At 45.7% G+C, this 18778-nt stretch overlaps 1 protein-coding gene across 1 annotated transcript; it reads right to left on the reverse strand.

Moving 5' to 3' along the window:
- Positions 1-272: 272 nt before the first annotated feature.
- LOC138666825 (taste receptor type 2 member 40-like) lies at positions 273-1256 on the reverse strand. Its single transcript, XM_069755037.1, has one exon. The coding sequence runs from the start codon at positions 1254-1256 to the stop codon at positions 273-275; it is 984 nt and encodes a 327-aa protein (XP_069611138.1).
- Positions 1257-18778: the final 17522 nt, after the last annotated feature.

Below are 18778 nucleotides of genomic sequence, written 5' to 3' on the forward strand. Positions count from 1 at the left end.
ATATCTGTGTTTAAAAATTTTAAAAGGTAAAAGTTGAATGGTAAATCACATAAAAGCCTTTATAGGTCTTGTGACAGAAGAACTGATATGGACCCAGGCCAGTGGAAAGTTTGTGGACCACAAAATAAGTAGAAGCCTTTCTTCGATTTAAGTTTGCAGTCTACAAAAAGTTTCTCAAAAATCCCTTCCATAATTAAGAATTTTGATAAATGTTATGGAATAAAAAAATAAAACATACTGTAGATTATGTTATATTGTTAGACACAGAATATTTACTCATCCAAAACCGTGTGAACTTGGAGATTAATGAAAAGAATCTTTGGATTATCAGCTGTTTTATAGTTACAATGCTGTAAAACTTGTACGAGAGCTTGTATTGCTTTCTTTAGCTTTGGACTTCCCAGAATTAGGATGACAGACTGTGCTGGGGAGTAAATGTAGATGACCATCAAACAAACACAAAATCCAACGCTGCTTGGAGGAAAAAGGTCCACAAACATTATGATTTCTGAGATGTAGAATGATAGATAGAGTACTAGAAGCCAGCCAACAGTCCTAGCTGCTCTTTCTTTAGCTTCTGTTCGTGGTCGTGGACTTACGGAGCTGTTGCTGTTTTCAAGGTTCTTACTATTGGTCCTAAGTGATTTAAGAATTAGGCAATTGGAAATACCCACAAGAATTAAAGGGATTGAGCAGCCTATAATATTGCTGGATAGCAAGTAGGCAATGCTCAATTTTGGTACATTGCTTTCCAAACTCTGGTTAGTAGATGCACCCTCATTTGGAAACTCTCTGTATGTGCTCCATATAGCTGGAACACTAATAGCCACAGATGTGAGAGCAGTAGCCACAAGGAAACATGGAACCAATTTTGGGATTTCTAATTTGAGGCGTACTAAGAAAGGGTTTGTGAATATGACTATTTGTAGACAGTAATAAACACAGAGGCAGACTGTGAACCAGAAACTTGCATAGACAGGAAGAAATAATAAGGCATTAAAAGTGGCATAGACTTCATCTGAATAGTACAGGTCGCTCCAAAGAAGGCTTAGAAAGTCGTTTGCAGTCATGACAATTTGAAATGTGATGTTAGACAGACCGAGTGTCACCAGAATTAAGTCAGAAGAGCCAAGACTCTTGCCTTTCACCTTTTCCACAAGATTAACTGACACAATGACACAGTTTGTGAAGATCCCCAAAGTGGTGGTAACTCCTAAGATAGCCATGGATGTGAGGACAAAAACAGACGTCGTCATTTGTGCTATAACATTAGCTTTCCTACAAGCTGTAAAGAAACATTGGAAAGTTCAGTCTATCTCATTAGTTAAATACTCTTTATATACATGATACACAATATGCGTATTTTACAAACCTTTCCAACATGGACAAGCTTTGTAGTTATGGTTAGTTTAAATTATATATAAAATAAGCCTCCAACAGCAAAGACACCTCAACTACCAGTGTACCAATTTCCTTGTAAAATCAGATCATGGAACAAAAAGTACACCACTACCCATTCATTACAGTTCTTTACTACCCAAAAGATAGCCAAAAACTGCCGTAGGAAAACTATAAAAAATTACCAAATGAGAAAAGTTGCTGAATATTCGTAAGATAACAATTAGTGATGAGCGAGTGTACCTCCGAGTATTTATGACTGCTTGGAGATCTAGTTTTCATCCTGGCAGCTGAATGATTTACAGCTACTAGCCAGCTTGATTACATGTGGGGATTCCCTAGCAACCAGGCAACCCCCCATATGTACTCAGCTTGGTTACTAGCTGTAAATCCTTCAGCTGCCGAGATGAAAACTAAATCTCCAGTCATAAATACTCAGAGATCACCTGAGCGTGCTCGGGAAAACCCCAAGCAACGAATACACTCGCTCATCACATAACAATCCCAAAGGATAAAATATGGCATAATTGTATATCTGCCAGAAGAGGCTACCCTCAAAATCTCAGCAAGGATGGTACTAATGAGAGATTTTAAATCTTATCGAGTTTTAAGTATCTAAAAAGGGCAAGGATGTGTATAAAAATCAGGTGCCAATGTGTATTTACCAGTCACAGTTTTATGGATTGGAAAGAGATAGCAATTGTTGATAAAAATAACGTGATATATGTCATTGTTTTCCATAAAGCTTTTCAGAGTCTCTAAAACAGTCAATTCTAGAATATTTATGAAGTTTATGAAACAATTAAATACAAGGAAACATTTTTTATAAGTAGTAAAAAATTGAAAATATTGAGATGGAAAGATTTGAGGTTGTGGGTGGTGTTAATCACTTAGGCAAGGTAACAATGCAATTAGTTTTATTCCTGATGTCCATGATCATACAGCAACTCCAGGTAGATGGGCAAAATACAATGCGTCCATAAGATCCCAACCTTAGATCGGTAGTTCCACTGCCCCCATACAAGATGATACCCACTGTCTCCCATCTTTTGGTTGGCCCACAGTTTTTGGTATCTCCAGCCGGTAAAGTCTGCAGTCAAAGCCTTTGTTCCTCCAGATGACGGATATCATGACCGCAGCACATGTATCCAACTCCAGCCAGCAAAAAAACCCTCAATTTTCTCATTAGTGTCCTAAATACCCCAAGCCAACTCCCCGGAATTGAGCCTAGCCCTCGGGAAACATCCCTCCTAAGCTAAATGTGCATTGGTGGTGGTATTTTCATCAGACTGAGCCCCATCACCTTGGACTGCATGTGAGACCCCCTGTGGTGACAGTTCCACTGGGTCTACTATCCCCATCCACACAATGGGACTAGTGACTTGGAGGACAATGGTTTGAGGCCCCTGAGACACTAACTAGAGTACTGGAATATTTGCTTTAGCTGAGATTACCAATTTTGTGTCTGACCTAAGGGTACCGTCACACAGTGGCACTTTTGTCGCTACGACGGTACAATTCGTGACGTTCCAGCGATATCCATAAGATATCGCTGTGTCTGACACGCAGCAGCGATCAGGGATCCTGCTGAGAATCATACGTCGTAGCAGATCGTTTGGAACATTCTTTCGTCGCTGGATCTCCCGCTGTCATCGCTGGATCGGTGTGTGTGACACCGATCTAGCGATGCGTTCGCTTGTAACCAGGGTAAACATCGGGTTACTAAGCACAGGGCCGCGCTTAGTAACCCGATGTTTACCCTGGTTACCAGCGTAAATGTAAAAAAAAAAAACAGTACATACTTACATTCTGGTGTCCGTCAGGTCCCTTGCCGTCTGCTTCCCGCACTGACTGACTGCCGGCCGTAAAGTGAAAGCAGAGCACAGCGGTGACGTCACCGCTGTGCTGTGCTTTCACTTTACGGCCGGCAGTCAGTGAGTGCGGGAAGCAGACAGCAAGGGACAGACACCGGAATGTAAGTATGTATTCTTTTTTTTTTTTTTTTCGCTGGTAACCAGGGTAAACATCAGGTTACTAAGCGCGGTCCTGCGCTTAGTAACCCGATGTTTACCCTGGTTACCCGGGGACCTCGGCATCGTTGGTCGCTGGAGAGCTGTCTGTGTGACAGCTCTCCAGCGACCACACTACGACTTACCAACGATCACGGCCATGTCGTATCGCTGGTCGTGATCGTTGGTAAATCGTATAGTGTGACGGTACCCTAATGTATGCAATGGATTCAACTCACATGTCTTCGTCTGCTTTCTGTCACTAAATGGAAACATTGATTACTGAAGCAGAACACTTTCCTGGAGAAATTTGTGCCCTTAAACTGACGAGCAAGCAAATATCTAATAAAGCACAGCAAGCAATATCTAACAAAACACAGCAATAGGATCAAAGTATTCGGTGCTTCGTGCTGGAAAAACTTTGCATCTCTTAGAGCTGTTGATTCTGCTCCAGCTCCACGTGCATTGGTCCAATAGTCTTTAGAACAAGGCCGTCTCTTTACATGAGAACATATTTTTTCCATGAAAATGACCCTTAATATATAACCAAATATATTTAGAAATGGTTTAAAAACAACAATCTCTGGTGATGAAATCCAGACTTTAAAATATAATGCTAAACTAAAAAATAACTACTCACCTTAAGGGATATTCACGTTATGAAAATGGCATAGTTAGCAGCGTGAAAATAAGCATGTTTGCAACATACCTGCTTAAATTATCTACTGTCATGTGTGAAAAGCTGTTTATCATACATATACTGTGTGCAAAATTATTATGCAATTTTTATTTCTGATGATTTTAAAACTTTCATGAATATTTTTTCATTAAATGTGTGAATATTAGTGTTGAGCATTCCGATACTGCAAATATCGTGTATCGGCCGATATTCACGGCATCGGAATTCCAATACTGAGTTCCGATACTTTTGCAATATCAGATATTGGAATCGGAAGTTCCCATAATGCTATGAGCCAATTTCATTTAATTCAGCCAATGAAGATTCCTAAGAAGTGTGGGCACATCCTGTTATGCATGTTAGTCATGTAACTACTGGCATGGCTGTGATTGGCTGCTGAAATTATGTCATGATGCATTATAAAAGTCGCCGCCACCATTTTGGGCTCACTCTGCTGTGAATTCAGTTAGGGACAGGACGTTGTGTTCTGACTGAGGGCCAGTTTGAGATTGAGATTTGCTTCATTGTGCTTTACCCAGGCTAATTTAGCAACCGCTGTGTGAGAACCTTGTTTTTGCCTTGCAGCGCTGCTCACAGCTGTCTGCAAGGTCTCTGTGTGAGTGCAAGTCACTCTGTAGTTTGTTCTGCAGCCACAGCTGGTTGTAGACAGCTCAGTGTGCGTCACTGCTTCATACTGTTCCATTGTCCATTTTTCAATTAGTGCTGCTTGCTGCACATTTTTCCTGATTTATCCTATTAGTGGGTTTCCATCTGTATCCTGCTAGATTGTGGAAAAACACTATATAGGATTACATAGAGGAGCTTTATTTGGCCTTGCAGCGCCGTTCACGGCTGTCTGCAAGGTCTCTGTGTGAGTTCAGCTCATGCTGTAGTCTGTTCTGCAGCCACAGCTGGTTGTAGTCAGCTCAGCTTGCGTCACTGCCTCATACTGTTCCATTGTCCTTTTTTCAATTAGTGCTGCCTGCTGTACATTTTTCCTGAATTATCCTATTAGTGGTTTTCCATCCATATCCTGCTAGATTATGGAAAAACACTATATAGGAGTACATAGAGGAGCTTCTTTTGGCCTTGCAGCGCCGTTCACGGCTGTCTGCAAGGTCTCTGTGTGAGTTCAGCTCACGCTGTAGTCTGTTCTGCGAAAAAACCAAAAAGTTAATAAAGTTCACCAAACACTCCACTTTACAGTTGTGTAGGCCACATTAGCTCATATTAAAGTCTAGTCCACACTTTCTAAAATTAGTGTTTCTTATACCTGTTAGCAGATGTTCAGGAATAAGCACACTAAGCCCTCAGTACTTTTCTGCCTATCTTTATCAGTCTACCAAGATGAAGAAGGCAGAGAGTAAGGCACATGGTTGTGGGCGTGGAGTTTCTGCAGGGAGAGGACGTGGGGATTCTGTGCCTGCTGCGGGCACCAGTGACTCATCATCCCCCAGTTTTAGCAGCGAACAGTCCTTCATGCACAGCTTTGTAGGAGCTCGCCGTACCCCACTGCTGCGGGACGAACAAATTGAAGCTGTTGTCAGATGGATGGCAGCTAACGCATCGACTTCAATTATTGCCACATCCTCTCAGGCACAGAGCACTGAAGAGCACCCATCTGTCTCTTCACCACCTGCCAAATTGCCCAGGCAGTCAGAGAGCCCTATACAGGAGCCATATCTATTTCTGTTCTCTGAATCTCTTGGCTTGGAAAGAGGGGGCCAGCCAAGCAGCATTCGAGAAATGGAAGAAGAGGCAGTAGGCAGTGATGCCCAACTGCTTTGTCTCTCTGTAATTGAAGAGGTGGGTGGGCCAGTGCCTCCGGTCAGCACACCTCAATACGCATCTGATGATGAGACTCAGGTGCCACTTTCTGGTACGTACTGTGCTGTCGAGACTACCCAGGAGAAGCAGTTGTTGGAAGAGGGTCGTGTAGATGATGAGGTCCTTGACCCATCATGGCGTGAGTTACAGGAAGGTGGTGGGAGCAGCTCCATGGAAGAGATTCCCCAAACGGCCCAAAAAGGAGGGAGAAGGAGGGGGAAGACTCAGTTGTGTGTAGCCTCCACTTCGGCACCCATTAGGAGCATGCTTCTTCCAAAAGCCAAAACGGGCACTCCCAAAACTTGCAGTGCCTGGTCCTTTTTTGACACAGTTGCAGATGATATTTGCTTTGTCAAATGCAAGCTTTGTAATCAGAAAGTCAAAAGAGGGAAAAGTGTCAGCAACCTCAATACCACAATATGTGGAAACATGTGCAGACCAAGCACGTGGTGGAGTTACAAAAACACACTGAAGACCTAGGCCATCCTACAGCGGCGCCTACCACCTCTTCAGCTCGTGTTGTAACCTTTTCCTCCAGCTCACACACAGCTGGTTCGGCTTCCTAGCAGGATCACCATGGAAGACCCTCTGGCACTGTTGTACAGAGACTCAGTGTAATTCCACCCACAGCACCATGTTCCCTGTCATCCTCATATTCCCAGCCCAGTCTACAGCCATTGGTAGCACAGGCATGGGAAAAAAGGTGGCCATTCTCGGCAAACCACCCCCAAGCACAGGCTCTGAATGCTGGCATTGCAAAACTACTGTCCCTTGAAATGCTGTCAGTCAGGCTGGTGGAGACTGACACCTTCCGTAACTTGATGGCATTGCCAGTCCCACAATACAATGTGCCCAGCGCTTTTATTTCAGCAGGCAAGCCGTCCCTGCCCTGCAAAAGCATGAGGAGGGAAACATTAAACATGCGCTACTAAATGCCGTCAGTAGCAAGGTCCACCTCACCACCGATGCGTGGACTAGTCACCATGGACAGGGACGATACCTTTCCCTCACTGCCCATTAGGTCAATGTTGTGAAGCTGGGTACAGATCTTGCGAGTGGCGCTGTACGTGTTCTGCCAACTACAAGGATGGCAGGAATCCAGTCTGTACACATTGACTCCTCCTCATACTCCAGTTCCTCTGAATCAGCGCTGCAGGAGCCATCACAGTCAACCTCCACATGGACCCATGAACGCTTACCTGTTACGACCGATATGAGCACAGCCGTGGCTAAACGTCAACAGGCCGTATTAAAATTAATTTCTTTGGGGAATCACAGCCACACAGCGCAGGAGCTCTGGAATGCCATCAAGCAGGAGAGTGACGTGTGGTTTGTGCCAGTGAATCTCCAGCCAGTCATGGTAGTGTGTGACAATGGCCGAAATCTGGTGGCAGCTCTGGGCCTAGGCAACCTCACTCACATCCCATGTCTGGCACATGTGCTCAACTTGATCATGCAGAGTTTTTTGAGGGACTATCCGGATCTTGATCTTGTGACTGACTGCTGCACAAGGTCCGCCTAGAATGTGATCATTGCGGCGTTCCAGCATGGCAAGATCGCGCATTGCAGCTCTGCAGCGGTGATTTCACCTTCCAGAACATCGCATCATATGGGACCTACCCACCAGGTGGAATTCAACGTTACATATGTTGGAGCGGTTGTGTGAGCAGCAGCCAGCAGTAATGGAGTACCAGCTGCATCAGGCGCAAAGAAGTCGCACTGCGCACCGTTCAGACTTTACAACCACTGAGTGGGCCACTATGAAGGACATCTGCCAGGTTTTGTGTGCCTTCGATGATTCCACGTGGATGGCGAGTGCAGATGATGCACTAGTCAGCCTGACTATCCCCCTTATCTGTCTGCTTGAAAAAACACTGCAAGCGCTAAGGGATGATGTTGTGGAAGAGGTGGAGGATGAAGAGTCACAAATGCCATCTGCTTCTGGACAGTCTGCGCAATGTGGTTCCTCACAAAGGCCTAGGCAGGGGACACTTTGTGAGGAGGATGAGGAGTCAATGGAGGAGGAAGACATCTGTCCAGAGGAGGGAGGTACACAATGCTCCAATAGTCAGTATGTAGAGCGAGGGTGGGGTGATGCAGAGCAGGCAGAGATCATGCCTCAAGCAGGGGACAGCGTTTCTTGGCCAGTTGGCGGTCTGCAGCAGATGGTTGATTTCATGCTGCAGTGCCTGAGAAACGACCGCCACATCGCCCACATTCTCAACACAGCTGATTATTGGGTGTACACCCTCCTAGATCCTCGCTACCGGGACAACTTACAAAGCCTCATAACACTGTTGAACAGGGAGCGTAAAATGCAGGAGTACCAAGAAACACTGGTGCATTCCATCATCTTCTCCAGTCCAACCGAGAGCAGTGCTGCTAGTGCTTTACAAAGCAGCTCAGTGCGTCGAGGCAGTGGAGGAAGCTCTGCACAAAGAGGGAGCAGAAGCAGTGCCTCAGCACAAGGCAAGACCAGTATGGCCCAACTGTGGCAAAGTTTTGTGTGCCCGCCACAAATGTCTACACCATCACAGATGGCTCCAGTCAGCAGGAGGCAACGTTTCCATCAGATGGTAACAGACTAGATGTCTTGCCTCTCAGCGTACTCTCAGACGAATCTTTCCCCTTCAAGTTTTGGGTCTCTAAGCTGGATACATGGCCAGAGCTTAGCCAGTATGCATTGGAGGTGCTGGCTTGCCCTGCTGCTAGTGTATTATCGGAACGCGTTTTAGTGCCGAAGGTAGTGTACTAACAGACCGTCGCATGTGACTATCCTCCGATAACGTTGACCGGCTTACTTTTCTGAAAATGAACAAGGCCTGGATCTCGCAGGAATTTGCCACTCCTCTTCCAGATTAAAAAATTGGTTGGCAACAGTATCCAGGTCTCCTGTTGTGTTCATGTTTCTACACCTGAACTGTAATCCCTGGGCTCCAACAACACCAGTTGCTGCTCAGAAGTGCCATCTGCACAGTCAACACATGACCCAGTGTTATAGGGTTTCAGTAACGTCAGCTGATCCCCAGCTGTGTATCCGGCAATTTCTCCTGCTCCGTCCACACTCACACTACAACTGATATTAAACTATCTCAAAATAGGCCTCTGCCTACACTCTGCTTCTCCTGGATTCCCTGGGCTCCAACACCGCCAGTTGCTGCTCAGAAGTGCTATCTGCACAGAGAAAAACACTAGCTCCTGTGTTAGAGGGGTTCAGTAACGTCAGCTGCTCCCCTGCTGTGTATCCGGCAATTGCTCCTGCTACCTCCACACTCACAATACTTCAGAAATTAAACTTGCTCCAATTAGGCCTCGGCCTACACCATGATTTACCCTGGGCTCTAACACCGCCAGTTGCTGCTCAGAAGTGCCGTCTGCACAGTGAATACTTGCTGCCGTGTTATTGGGTTTCGGTAACGTCAGCTGATCCCCAGCTGTGTATCCGGCAATTTGTCCTGCTCCTTCCACGCTCACACTACAACAGATATTAAACTGCCTCAAGTGTAGGCCTCAGCCTACACTCTGCTTCTCCTGGATTCCCTGGGCTCCAACACCGCCAGTTGCTGCTCAGACATGCCGTCTGCACAGAGAAAAACACTAGCTCCTGTATTGTGGGGTTCAGTAACGTCAGCTGGTCCCCTGCTGTGTATCCGGCAATTGCTCCTGCTACCTCCACACTCACACTACTTCAGATATAAAACTTGCTCCAATTAAGCCTCGGCCTACACCATGATTGACCCTGGGCTCCAACACCGCCAGTTGCTGCCTGGTAATGCTGTCTGCACAGTCAACACCTGGTCCAGTGTTATTGGGGTTCAGTAACGCCAGAATCAGCTGTGGAGGATATCTGTTATGATCCGGTGACCTTGGAGCTGCATGAGAACTTTCACTGGAGAAAGTGGCCACTATAGTGACCGCAACCCTGAACTTAACATCGCAACTAGAAGTAGCCGTGGAGTGTACCTAACACACCTAGACACCTCGTCACAGCCGGAGGACTAAATACCCCTAAAGATGGAAATCAGAATACTATCTTGCCTCAGAGAAAATCCCCAAAGGACAGACAGCCCCCCACAAATATTGGCGGTGAGTCGGAGAGGAAAAAACATACACAGGCAGAAAAAACAGGATTTAGCACAGGAGGCCACTCTAGCTAGATAGGACAGAATAGGACAGAGTTCTGTGCGGTCAGTATTAAAACCCTTCAAAAAATCCACAGCAGAATATACAAAAAAATTCCTACATCTAACTAAAGATGTAGGAGCGTATATCTGCAACTCCAGTGAAACCAACGAGACTGAGAAAACACAGACATAGTGTAATCTGAACAAAAGAAAAACAAACGAACAGTACTGAAAATAAGCACACTGCATGTGTGCCACAGGAACAGAAACAGACACTTATCTTTGCTGAACTGGCAGATAAGCAGGAGAGGCCAGGCAGAGATCCAACACTTCCAAAGAAACATTGACAACTGGCAAATGCTAAAGGATCCTGCACACCTAAATATCCCAGTCAGAATTGTAATTATCCGATACACCTGGCCAGGACTGCGAGTCAGAGACGACTGCATTCCCACCAACAACCACTGGAGGGAACCCAAGAGCAGAATTCACAACAGTACCCCCCCTTGAGGAGGGGTCACCGAACCCTCACCAGGGCCCCCAGGACGATCAGGACGAGCCAGATTAAAGGCACGGACCAAATCAGCAGCATGGACATCAGAGGCAAAAACCCAAGAATTATCCTCCTGACCATATATATACGTAGTATATTGCCCAGCCACGTAGTATATTGCCCAGCCACGTAGTATATTGCCCAGCCACGTAGTATATTGCCCAGCCACGTAGTATATAGCAGAGCCACATAGTATATTGTCCAGTCACATAGTATATTGCCCAGCACAGAGCTACGTAGTATAGAGACTTAAAAAACAAATAAACATATACTCACCTATAACTCGTTGAAGTCCTGCTATACTCACCCTCCGCCGCCTATCCCGCTTCTCTGGACGCTCCCGGGACCGCGCCATTGCAAGCGCACGCTTCCGCTCCCAGGGCTGGTGTGAGCAGGACCTATGATGACGTCGCGGTCACATGACCGTGATGTCACGGCAGGTCCTTGTCGTACACCAGCCCTGGGAGCGGAAGCTGCCGCTTGCAATGGAGCGGTCCCAGGAGCGTCCAGAGAAGCGGGAAAGGCGGCGGAGGGTGAGTATAGCAGATTTTTTGTTTTTTTAAATTATTTTTAACATGACCTATTTTTACTATTGATGCTGCATAGGCAGCATCAATAGTAAATAGTTGGGGACACACAGGGTTAATAACAGCGGTAACGGAGTGCGTTACACCGCGGGCCGTTACCGCTGCCATTAACCCTGTGTGAGCGGTGAGCGGAGGGGATTATGGAGCGGGCGCCGGGCAGTGAGTGCAGGTGAGTAGGGGAGGGACTAATCGGACTGTGGCCGTCGCTGATTGGTCGCGGCAGCCATGACAGGCAGCTGCCAAGACCAATCAGCGAATGAATAACCATGGCAGAAGGAGACAGACAGACGGAAGTGACCCTTAGACAATTATGTATATACAGTGGGGCAAAAAAGTATTTAGTCAGTCAGCAATAGTGCAAGTTCCACCGCTTAAAAAGATGAGAGGCGTCTGTAATTTACATCATAGGTAGACCTCAACTATGGGAGACAAACTGAGAAAAAAAAATCCAGAAAATCACATTGTCTGTTTTTTTAACATTTTATTTGCATATTATGGTGGAAAATAAGTATTTGGTCAGAAACAAATTTTCATCTCAATACTTTGTAATATATCCTTTGTTGGCAATGACAGAGGTCAAACGTTTTCTTTAAGTCTTCACAAGGTTGCCACACACTTTTGTTGGTATGTTGGCCCATTCCTCCATGCAGATCTCCTCTAGAGCAGTGATGTTTTTGGCTTTTCGCTTGGCAACACGGACTTTCAACTCCCTCCAAAGGTTTTCTATAGGGTTGAGATCTGGAGACTGGCTAGGCCACTCCAGGACCTTGAAATGCTTCTTACGAAGCCACTCCTTCGTTGCCCTGGCGGTGTGCTTTGGATCATTGTCATGTTGAAAGACCCAGCCATGTTTCATCTTCAATGCCCTTGCTGATGGAAGGAGGTTTGCACTCAAAATCTCACGATACATGGCCCCATTCATTCTTTCATGTACCCGGATCAGTCGTCCTGGCCCCTTTGCAGAGAAACAGCCCCAAAGCATGATGTTTCCACCACCATGCTTTACAGTAGGTATGGTGTTTGATGGATGCAACTCAGTATTCTTTTTCCTCCAAACACGACAAGTTGTGTTTCTACCAAACAGTTCCAGTTTGGTTTCATCAGACCATAGGACATTCTCCCAAAACTCCTCTGGATCATCCAAATGCTCTCTAGCAAACTTCAGACGGGCCCGGACATGTACTGGCTTAAGCAGTGGGACACGTCTGGCACTGCAGGATCTGAGTCCATGGTGGCGTAGTGTGTTACTTATGGTAGGCCTTGTTACATTGGTCCCAGCTCTATGCAGGTCATTCACTAGGTCCCCCCGCGTGGTTCTGGGATTTTTGCTCACCGTTCTTGTGATCATTCTGACCCCACGGGGTGGGATTTTGCGTGGAGCTCCAAATCAAGGGAGATTATCAGTGGTCTTGTATGTCTTCCATTTTCTAATTATTGCTCCCACTGTTGATTTCTTCACTCCAAGCTGGTTGGCTATTGCAGATTCAGTCTTCCCAGCCTGGTGCAGGGCTACAATTTTGTTTCTGGTGTCCTTTGACAGCTCTTTGGTCTTCACCATAGTGGAGTTTGGAGTCAGACTGTTTGAGGGTGTGCACAGGTGTCTTTTTATACTGATAACAAGTTTAATCAGGTGCCATTACTACAGGTAATGAGTGGAGGAAAGAGGAGACTCTTAAAGAAGAAGTTACAGGTCTGTGAGAGCCAGAAATCTTGATTGTTTGTTTCTGACCAAATACTTATTTTCCACCATAATATGCAAAAAAAATGTTAAAAAAACAGACAATGTGATTTTCTGGATTTTTTTTTCTCAGTTTGTCTCCAATAGTTGAGGTCTACCTATGATGTAAATTACAGACGCCTCGCATCTTTTTAAGTGGTGGAACTTGCACTATTGCTGACTGACTAAATACTTTTTTGCCCCACTGTATATATATATATATATATATATATATATATATATATACACATATACATGTATACACTGACAAGACTGGTCAGTAATGAGCATTGAAAGACGTGACCCTGGCTGCAGGACCTCACACATGAGGATATTTGACTCTTTCCCATATATGGTATATATAGGAAAGAAACATATTGTATATCCTCATCTGTGGGGTCCTGCAGCCAGGGTCACTCACGTCTATGAGTGCACATTACTGACCAGCCGCCATAAATCTTCAGTGCCTTAGTAACTGCAGATACAGCACAGGAATCCTGCTGGGTGCTATCAGGAGAGCAGCAGAGTAGAGTAGAAGTGTGAGCTGTACTTACACCACTGTGTCCTGCTCCTCTCCAGTCTCACTGGAAAAAGATGCTCCTTCCTGTCTGCTCTGCAGCAGACATTGCATGCCCCCTCAGCGTGCAATGTGGGCGTGTCTTCAGTATACTGGAGGCAGGCAGCTGTCAGGTACAGTGCTGGCCTGGTACTCGGCGTGTATCAGCATGGGGGGGGGGGCTTTGGGGAATATGCTCCTTTCTCTTCAGCCACAGCCCACGGTAGTGCAGGGAGAGATCATGTCTCGCTCTTCTCTACCGCGGGCTGTGCACGCTGATATAATTAAGTGTAGCATAGCTCCAGGTGGGCCCCTGTGAGCGGTGGGCCCGGGGCGACCGCACCCTCTGCCCCCCTGCTAGCTACGCTACTGATGAGAGGGCTTCTTTAACCCCTTGACGACTGCCGATACGCCTTTTAACGGCGGCAGTTAAGGGTACTTAAACCACAGCGCCATTAAGTAACGGCGCTGTGGAAAAAGTAAATAGCGCCCCCCAGAGTCCGATTTTCTTTGGGGTCTCGGCTGCCGGGGGTAGCCGAGACCCCAGAGGACATGATTCGGGGGGGGGGGTTTACCGACTCCGCTTTTGCGATCGCCGGTAATTAACCGTTTACCGGCGATCGCAAAAAAAAACGAAACCCGATTTCCCTTTTAATTTCTCTGTCCTCCGTTGTCATCGCACATCAGAGCACAGAGAAAAGGGGTCCCAGATACCCCCGATACTCACCTGTCTCCCCCGCTGCTCCTCGTGGCTCCCGATGGACGCCATCTTTTTCCGGCAAAAAAATGGCAGGCGCATGCGCAATGTGCCCGCCGGCCGGCACCGGGAGGATCTTTGGGGTCTCGGCTGCCGGGGGTAGCCGAGACCCCAAAGAACATGATCGGGGTCGGTTTTACTGACCCCTGTTTTGCGATCGCCGGTAATTAACTGTTTACCAGCGACCGCAAAAAAAAAAAGCAATGTGTAATTCTCTGTCCTCTGATGTGATCGCACATCAGAGGACAGAGAAATAGGGGGATTCGGGAACCCTATTATACTCACCGGTGTCCCTGGGTCCTCCTGCGTCCTCTCCTGTCCGCGGGTGTCTTCATGGGGAAAGAAAATGGCGGGCGCATGCACAGTGCGCCCGCCATCTGTCGCCATCTGCCGGCCGGCAGGAGAAAGCAGTTGGGGCTAAAATTAGGGTTAGGGCTAGGGTTAGGGCTAGGGCTAGGGTTAGGGTTAGGGTTGGGGCTAAATTTAGGGTTAGGGTTGGGGCTAAATTTAGGGTTAGGCTTCTTTCACACTTACATCGGTACGGGGCCGTCGCAATGCGTAAGGCCGACATACCGACGCACGTTGTGAAAATTGTGCACAACGTGGGCAGCGGATGTAGTTTTTCAACGCATCTGCTGCCCAATCTATGTCCTGGGGAGGAGGGGGTGGAGTTACGGCCACGCATGCGCAGTCAGAAATGGCGGACGCAACGTACAAAAAACGTTACATTGAACTTTTTTTGTGCCGACGGTCCGCCAAAACACAACAGATCCAGTGCACGACGGACGCAACGTGTGGCCATCCATCACGATCCGTCGGCAATACAAGTCTATGGGCAAAAAACGCATCCTGCGGGCACATTTGCAGGATCCGTTTTTGTCCAAAACGACGGATTGCGACGGATGCCAAACGATGCAAGTGTGAAAGTAGCCTTAGGGCTAGGGTTAGGGTTGGGGCTAAAGTTAGGGCTAGGGTTAGGGTTGGAGCTAAAGTTAGGGCTAGGGTTAGGGTTGGGGCTAAATTTAGGGTTAGAGTTAGGACTAGGGTTGGGGCTAAAGTTAGGGCTAGGGTTGCGGCTAAAGTTAGGGTTAGAGTTGGAATTAGGGTTAGGGTTGGGATTAGGGTTGGTATTAGGGTTAGGGTTGGCATTAGGGTTACGCTTGAGATTAGGGTTAGGTTTGGGATTAGGGTTAAGGTTAGGGTTGTGATTAGGGGAGTATTGGGATTAGGGTTAGGTTTGAGGTTAGGGTTGAGATTAGGATTAGGGGTGTGTTGGATTTCGGGTTTTGATTAGGGTTATAGTTAGGGTTGACATTAGGGTTGTTTTGAGGTAAGGGTTGTGATTATCGTTAGGGTTAGTGATTAGGATTATGGATCGGGTTGGGATTAGGGTTAGGGGTGTGTTGGGGTTAGGGTTGGAGCTAGAATTGGGGGGTTTCCACTGTTTAGGTACATTAGGGGGTCTCCAAACGCGACAGCCGATTTTGCGCTCAAAAAGTCAAATGGTGCTCCCTCCCTTCTGAGCTCTGCCGTGCGCCCAAACAGTGGGTTACCCCCACATATGGGGCATCAGCGTACTCAGGATAAATTGGACAGCAACTTTTGGGGTCCAATTTCTCCTGTTACCCTTGTGAAAATAAAAACTTGGGGGCTACAAAATCTTTTTTGTGGAAAAAAATATTTTTTATTTTCATGACTCTGCATTATAAACTTCTGTGAAGCACTTGGGCATTCAAAGTTCTCACCACACATCTATATAAGTTCCTTGGGGGGTCTAGTTTCCAAAACGGGGTCACTTGGGGGTTACTACTAGGGTTGAGCGAAACGGGTCGAACATTTTCAAAAGTCGCCGACTTTTGGCGAAGTCGAGTTTCATGAAACCCGATCCGACCCCTGTGCGTTGTCGGCCATGCGGTACGCGACTTTGGCGCCAAAGTCGCGTTTCAATGACGCGAAAAGCGCCATTTCTCAGCCAATGAAGGTAAACGCAGAGTGTGGGCAGCGTGATGACATAGGTCCTGGTCCCCACCATCTTAGAGAAGGGCATTGCAGTGATTGGCTTGCTGTCTGCGGCGTCACAGGGGCTATAAAGGGGCGTTCCCGCCGACTGCCATCTTACTGCTGCTGATCTGAGCTTAGGGAGAGGTTGCTGCCGCTTCGTCAGAAGCAGGGATAGCGTTAGGCAGGGTACATTAACCACCAAACCGCTTGTGCTGTAGCGATTTGCACTGTCCAACACCACCTTCGGTGTGCAGGGATAGTGGAAGCTACATTTTTTTTTTTTTTCTCAGCGCTGTAGCTCATTGGGCTGCCCTAGAAGGCTCCCTGATAGCTGCATTGCTGTGTGTACGCCGCTGTGCAAACCAACTGCTTTTTTCAAAGCACAAATCCTCTTGTTCCTTCCTTTCTGCACAGCTATCTTGTTTGTTTGTCCACACTTTTTATTTAATTTGTGCATCAGTCCACTCCTTATTGCTGCCTGCCATACCTGGCTGAGATTACTGCAGGGAGATATTAATTGAAGGACAGTTCCTTTTTTTTTTTTTTGTGGGAGATTAAGATTGGCATTTCTGCTAGAGTGCCATCCCTGTCTGTGCCATCTCTCACTCAGTGGGCCATAGAAAGCCTATTTATTTTTTTGCTTGATTTGGGTTCTAAAATCTACCTGAAAAAATCACTACATCAATCAGTGGGAGAAAAATATTGGCCTCAGGGCTTGTGTGCCACTCCTGACTCCTGTGTGTGCCATCTCTCAGTCAGTGGGCCATAGAAAGCCTATTTATTTTTTTGCTTGATTTGGGTTCCAAAATCTACCTGAAAAAATCACTACATCAATCAGTGGGAGAAAAATGTTGGCCTCAGGGCTTGTGTGCCACTCCTGACTCCTGTGTGCATCATCACTCACTCAGTGGGCCATAGAAAGCCTATTTTTTTTTTTTGCTTTATTTGGGTTCTAAATTCTACCTGAAAAAATCAATAAATCAATCAGTGGGAGATTAATATTGGCCTTTGGGCTTGTGTGCCAGTCCTAAGCGTACCATCTCTCTCACAAATAGTGGGCCATAGAAAGCCTATTTACTTATTTTTTTTTGGTTTTATAAATTCTCCCTGAAAAAAAAAAGGGAGATTAATATTGGCCTTTGGGCTTGTGTGCCAGTCCTAAGCGTGCCATCTCTCTCTCTCAGATAGTGGGCCATAGAAAGCCTATTTATTATTTTTTTTTATTGGGTTTATAAATTTTCCCTGAAAAAAAAAAAAAAGTGGGAGATTAATATTGGCCTCTGGGCTTGTGTGCCAGTCCTGAGCGTGCCATCTCTCTCACAAATAGTGGGCCATAGAAAGCCTATTTATTATTTTTTTTTTGGTTTTATAAATTCTCCCTGAAAAAAAAGGGAGATTAATATTGGCCTTTGGGCTTGTGTGCCAGTCCTAAGCGTGCCATCTCTCTCTCTCAGATACTGGGCCACAGAAAGCCTATTTATTATTTTATTTATTGGGTTTATAAATTTTCCCTGAAAAAAAAAAAAAAAAAGTGGGAGATTAATATTGGCCTCTGGGCTTGTGTGCCAGTCCTGAGCGTGCCATCTCTCTCACAAATAGTGGGCCATAGAAAGCCTATTTATATATTTTTTTTTGGTTTTATAAATTCTCCCTGAAAAAAAAAAGGGAGATTAATATTGGCCTTTGGGCTTGTGTGCCAGTCCTAAGCGTGCCATCTCTCTCTCTCAGATAGTGGGCCATAGAAAGCCTATTTATTATTTTTTTTATTGGGTTTATAAATTTTCCCTGAAAAAAAAAAAAAAAAGTGGGAGATTAATATTGGCCTCTGGGCTTGTGTGCCAGTCCTGAGCGTGCCATCTCTCTCACAAATAGTGGGCCATAGAAAGCCTATTTATTTATTTTTTTTTTGTTTTATTAATTCTCCCTGAAAAAAAAAAGGGAGATTAATATTGGCCTTTGGGCTTGTGTGCCAGTCCTAAGCGTGCCATCTCTCTCTCTCAGATAGTGGGCCATAGAAAGCCTATTTATTATTTTTTTTATTGGGTTTATAAATTTTCCCTGAAAAAAAAAAAAAAAAAGTGGGAGATTAATATTGGCCTCTGGGCTTGTGTGCCAGTCCTGAGCGTGCCATCTCTCTCACAAATAGTGGGCCATAGAAAGCCTATTTTTTTTTTTTGTGTTATAAATTCTCCCTGAAAAAAAAAAAGGGCGATTAATATTGGCCTTTGGGCTTGTGTGCCAGTCCTAAGCGTGCCATCTCTCTCTCTCAGATAGTGAGCCATAGAAAGCCTATTTATTTTTTTGGTTGATTTGGGTTCTAAATTCTACCTGAAAAAATCAATAAATCAATCAGTGGGAGATAAATATTGGCCTCTGGGCTTGTGTGCCACTCCTGACTCCTGTGTGCGTCATCTCTCACACAGTGGGCCATAGAAAGCCTATTTTTTGTTTTATTTGTTTTCTAAATTCTCCCTGAAAAAATCATTTTATTTTATTTGGTTTCTAAAATCTTCCTGAAAAAATCATTTTTTTTTTATTATTTTTTTTTTCTAAAGTCTCCCTGAAAAAAA

Source organism: Ranitomeya imitator, chromosome 1, assembly GCF_032444005.1.
Source record: "Ranitomeya imitator isolate aRanImi1 chromosome 1, aRanImi1.pri, whole genome shotgun sequence".
In the NCBI taxonomy this organism is placed as follows: domain Eukaryota; kingdom Metazoa; phylum Chordata; class Amphibia; order Anura; family Dendrobatidae; genus Ranitomeya; species Ranitomeya imitator.

Excerpts from the sequence above, each read along its gene's own strand:
- LOC138666825 (XM_069755037.1), bottom strand. The coding sequence starts at position 1,256 with ATGACGACGTCTGTTTTTGTCCTCACATCCATGGCTATCTTAGGAGTT.